This window comes from Corvus hawaiiensis, chromosome Z (genome assembly GCF_020740725.1).
Source record: "Corvus hawaiiensis isolate bCorHaw1 chromosome Z, bCorHaw1.pri.cur, whole genome shotgun sequence".
Taxonomy (NCBI): Eukaryota; Metazoa; Chordata; class Aves; order Passeriformes; family Corvidae; genus Corvus; species Corvus hawaiiensis.
Genome location: NC_063255.1, coordinates 26,394,739 through 26,400,283, shown reverse-complemented (window position 1 = coordinate 26,400,283; position 5,545 = coordinate 26,394,739). Strand labels below are relative to the sequence as shown.

The 5,545-nt window shown below is 42.7% G+C and overlaps 1 protein-coding gene across 1 annotated transcript; it reads left to right on the top strand.

Annotated features, from left to right (window-relative positions):
* Positions 1-248: 248 nt before the first annotated feature.
* Positions 249-4,042, top strand: RFESD (Rieske Fe-S domain containing). The gene is made up of 4 exons (XM_048290718.1): positions 249-1,405; positions 2,197-2,377; positions 2,468-2,502; positions 2,705-4,042. Exons 1-4 carry the CDS (start codon positions 1,328-1,330, stop codon positions 2,996-2,998), a joined length of 588 nt encoding a protein of 195 aa, XP_048146675.1. The 5' UTR covers positions 249-1,327; the 3' UTR covers positions 2,999-4,042.
* Positions 4,043-5,545: the final 1,503 nt, after the last annotated feature.

Here is a 5,545-nt window from a genome sequence, read left to right as displayed (position 1 = left end):
ACAGCTCCATGCGTGCTGTCTTCTGTGACTCAGAAAATATTAAAAGCAGACAAACTTTTAAGAAAATATCTGAAAAAAAGCTGTTAGAAGGCTATCTTACTGTGTACATGCGTTGAAATAACCTTTCCTCTTGCTGCCTGAAGTGTGCTCACTTCCTCGACTTGGTGCTGCTCCGGTAGCTCGGGATTCTGCCATGGAACCTGTGAGGTGCTGATGTGACCCATTTCTGCTTATCTAAGGGAATAAAGTTGCCTTGAGGGCTTTCTTTGGAGGGCCCCTGATGTGCCAAGGTAGTCCTTAGTCCACACTTGTTTGTAGATAAGAGTGTAAGTATCAGCTGTGAAAGAAAGCTGTTGGCTACTGGATGCTTGCACAGTTTAAGCTATTCAGGGTCCACGATGTGCTGATGGTCTCAGTCAGGCTTCAGAATGGGAGCCTGGATAATTTATGTGCGAAAAATCCAAGCTGACCGTAAAATGTCATGGCTAAATGAGCTGGAGGTTAGGTGACAAGTGTTACTCTGATACTGGTTGGGACACACACATATACATGTACGTGTACAAATACCTGTGTATGCGTGTGCTTCTGTTTCTATAGATGTATTTATACACACACGGGTTTTTAGAGGTGTGTTAATAAAAGCATTTTTAACTACAGACTTCTGCATTTTAGTATCTTTGCCAATGTGGAAAGTTTATAGGGAGAGTCAGCCAAAACGTGATGGCAAAATTTGGGGATTTCCTACTCTGCTTCCTGAGGTTAGTTTGCTTATCTCCTAAAAAGACTAAGTGTAAATGCCTGAGTGGATCGCCCTGTGAGTCTGGCAGTGACGTTTCACTTTCTGGGTAAGACTGGGTGGTAGTTCCTTGAACTGGAAAGCAGGGAGTTGGTCTTAGCAGTTGGTCATGTGCAGATCAGTTAACAACTGGTCTTGGAAATGCCACACTGTCACTTAAACCAGTCTTCCCAGCGCAGTGGTTTATGAGGAAGCACGCAGTTGCTGATCCTGAGGACACGCCACGTAACGTGTGACTGAGCAGGATTTTGGGAGCAGGCAGCACTGGCGTGGGCTCACGGTGAGGAGAGCAGCAGGAGGAACTGGAAGCTCTGCTCTTCTGTTATCAGGCCAGCTCCAGCGTGTCCCCGGTTCTTATCAGCCCTGGCAGAGCCGGTTTCTGACGCGCTGAGCCTCCACACGTCCTGCTGTAGGGTGCTGTTGGGGCTGGCCCCGTTGCCTCCTGCTTGCACTTAAAGAGGGGCTGCGAAGCACCTTGTGACATATGGGAGCAAGGCAGGGCAGTGCTGATAGACACCGTGAAGAGAGGGGATGCTAGACCTCATCATCCTCAGCCTCCACTACTTCATCTGCTTTCTCATCTCTGTTGCAATCTGGTGTGGACCAAAGGTACAGTGCAGCTCTCTGTGACTCTGCACACCCTTGCAGCCAGGGAGACAGAGAGATCCCCCCCACCCAGCCCACGGTTCCCCTTTCTGTGTTTATAAAGACCTGTTTCAGCCTTATTTTTCTAAGGAAGTGAGGTTGTACTGGGAATTGAGGAAGAGCTGGAACACAGTGGCTAATTGTAAGTAAATTTAATGGGAAGGTTGCTTTTGTGATAAAACTGCTTATATTCTCTGTTGTGAGAGGGAGAGTCCGTTATATGTTTGAAATATGTAAGAGGAGGGAAGGAAAGGCAGGCACATTTGCTAAAAATGTCAGGCTGAATACAGCTTCTTAATAAATAATATTTTCTCCCCTTCACAGAATAATTTTTTATTGACTTAAATCACTTTATATTTCTAGCCATAATATTATGTGAAGAGTATCGGATTTACATGTAAATGCTACCCATTGAGTACCTGAATTGTACAGTATTTTACATTTGCCATACTTGTATTTATTTGCACATGGGTTTTGAGGGGTGAAGGTGGTTTAGGTGCAGAGTTAATGAAAAGTGATTGAGAGTTTATCTTGCCTCAGCCTCAGGTATCAGGTTTCCAACAGCTGGTTTTCCTTGTCCTGATAGTTCTGTTAGAGAACATGCTGAGTGAACTTTATCACCAAGCTCTTGTGCTTTTCTACATCTGCACACTGATAGTCTTTCACTGAAACTTTTTCTCCCTCTGCCCACAGAAATCCAAATGTGAACTGCTTTATAAGTGACTTTTTCATTTGTTTGTACTGTGTGTTTTAAGGATGTGGATCGGCACAGCTCAAGTGCAGGAGGAGCTGAGGCGGAGCCAGATGGCCTTGTATTCATTGGCAAGGAAGAGGACATAAAGAAGTCCCAAAGAATAACAGCCAAAGTCGATGGCAGAGAAATTGTTGTTTTCTACCATGAGGGGAAATTCCATGCTCTGGACTCTCGCTGCTACCGTAAGATATTTGTCTGTGTGATCTCAGTGTTGCTAGAGTTAAGCATGAAGTGTGCTGCATAAATTAATATGGTGTTCTGCCATGTTTCAGATGAAGGAGGCCCTTTATGTCAAGGAGAAATAGAGGTATGTAAGCAAAATAAAAATAATGCAGAGGCATAGAGTCATATGGAAGCTCTAATGGATTTTTTCTAATGCCTTTATCTGAACATAATATTGAAAAAACCCAGTCGTATACACATAATAGCAGACAGTCATACAGCCAAATTACCAAACATACATTTTGTCCTAGAAGATGACTTGCTATCTTTTCTTCTTCTTCCTGCAGGATATCGATGGACAAGCATGTATTGTTTGTCCTTGGCATAAGTTTAAAATTACCTTGGAAACAGGAGAAGGATTGTATGAAGGAATAAATCCTCTGGAGCCATCACTAACACCAAAGTGGCAATCAAAAGGAGTCAAACAAAGGATTCATAAGGTCACAATAGACAATGGAAACGTTTATGTGAATCCTCCAGATCTGTCTGTGAGCTTCGACTCTGATTATTATGCTGACAAGTACAAAATTGGTGGTGAATTAGCTATGGGAAAACAAAGTCACTCAGAAGCCGCGGAGTAGGTCACAGCCAAAAAGCAGAATCCCGGGGAATGCACCAATGAAGAACATTTGTTGGGAAAAAAAAATGTACTGTGCCATGAAGGTTGTCTCCAAATTATATTCCAGCGTTAATGTTATGTTAAAGCATCAAAATACGTGGAAATGAGAAAGATAAGCAGCCCTGCATTGCCAGAAATGTGACTGATCTTGTGCTGAGGACATTTTTTTCACTTGCATTTCAAAAAAGACTTAATTACAGCAGAGTGCCTCATAATATTTGATATTTTGCTAGAACTATTTTAAATTTTAAGAGGGGATATTGTATATTACAGTTTATAAAACTTACTATATAATTTAAGGTAGATAGTCAGGTGGAAAGGTTATCTTTATATGCTTAACAGTTTATACTTCTAATGCCTTTGGTAAAAATTGCGTGGGAATTTTTAACTTTTGAAGTACTTGTGTGATCTCTAGGTGTTTATTAAGTGCCACAAAGGGAAGCACAGAATTTCAGCATATTTTGGTGCACTCCTTTGTGCCTATTTGTGCGTTGCTACCTTGAGTACATAGAGCCATTTATTTTCCTTCTCCTCACTGAACTCTTGTTAGTTCATTGAATAATGTGGCAAGGATTTGTTATGTATAGCTTGTTCTTCCTGATTCTGTTGGTTAGAGGGAGCTGTTTGGTGTCATATGTGATGTAGTAGCCCTTGTTTGTTTTATTTTTTTATTTATTGTAACCACATTTTTATACATTCATTTGAAAAAAAATCATGCTTTCTGTGTAGAGGCAAAAGTTGTGTTTTTCTCTGTGTGTTCACTGTACAATATCAGACCTGCCCCAAAAACCCCTTCCAAAGAAGTTTCTCTCTGAGCTCTGCTGCCCTCCGGGACATGGTGGGCTCTTCTGTTAAGCCTGTGGAGCATCACGGAATCATTGAGGCTGGGAAACACCTCTAAGACCATCAAGTGCAATGGTTAAATCAGCCCTGCCAAGCCCACCACTAAACCATGTTCCCAAATGCCACACACATCCCTTAAATACACCATCCTGCATTGCTGCAATTCTTCAGCATGTTTTTTTGTGTGTGTGTGATGTGTTGGCTTTTTGCAAAGTTCATTCATAGTCAGGTTCAGTTTTAAATGCCTGCTCTTCAGCTTGAAGTTTCTCTTGTGTGCGCAGCAGGCTGGCTTGCTTTTAATGTATGTCATGGGCAACTAGGCCTGTGCCAACACAGTTGTTCATACAAAGGTGTTTAGAAGTAGTGAGGCAGAGGGAAGAATCAAAGGAAAATTTGTGCCCCATCGATCACAATGAAAAAAAGCAAAGCACACAACAAATTAATTTCACCACATCGAAATTGAGAGAACCACCTCTGATCATGCCTCCTTGACATGATTTTTGTGGTTGACAGGGGAAAAGCACATTGAAAGTGCTTTTGAGCTGACCTATCTCAGTTTTGTATTTTATATGAACTACAGCACAGAAACGCTTCTGTTGCTTCCTCCTCCTCCTCCTCCTCCTCCTCATCCTCCTCCTCCTCCTCCTCCTCCTCCTCTTCCTCCTCTCCCTGACCACTCAGCCAGCCAGTGCCAATGACCAGATGCAAATGCCTGCCTTCTGTTAAATGAATCACATCTTGATTATCTGCTAGAAAATGCTGTTATGTACTGACCAATTCTGTGATTTGTTGGGAGTTTTTTATTACTATTTGTTTGTTTGCTTTAAAATGAATATGTCATCTTCTCCTCTTGAAGCCACAGGGTAGACAGCAGGAAGGTAGGGCAGGTACCTTCCTGCTGTCTACCCCAGATGATGCCCCAAGGGGCTTGGGTGGCATGAGGGGGATGGAGAATTGCTGCCCTTCCCTCCCTCCTCACCCAACCACCTGCACCTGCGATTAAACTTGACCACAGACATCGTGTCCTAGTGAAAGACATGGATCATATAAAAGGAGGGTATTGAATCACCCCAAACCGGGCGAAGAGACACTACAGAGACAGAGTCAGAGAAGCGGGTATTTGCTTTATTCGGCACTGGGTGCGTGGGGGATCGCTCCTCCGAACACACACGGCACTTGCTACAACACAATATTAGGGGTCAGATTCATGAATACTCATCAGGTTCCTAGGGATAGGAGGGGTTATACAAATTAGTTCTCGGAAGTCATTAATATCATTAGCGTATGTGTCACACGTGCGGTGTACCCTGGTGGTCTCACTGGGGAAGGCTCCTCTTTTTCCTCCGGGGTCTTTCTGATGAATATCAGTATCTTCATCACAATGCACTTTTCACCTTTCTTTCTGAGGCATGCATAGTCCTTTATAGAATGATTCAGCAGTTTCTGTCTTGGATTCAAGTAAATTCTTGTTCCTCTTATCTGGACAAGATTGAGTCCTGCTTCTTAGGTTTTGATCAACATTTGCTGTCTCCCAATACTTAACTGCGCTTACATGAGTTAACTATTGATCATTTTTATCAGTATTGCAAGATCTTCAGCTATGCCTGCATTGGCTCATGGATTGTTGAGATGGTATTTTTTAATGACATTTTTTGAAGCAGTGCAT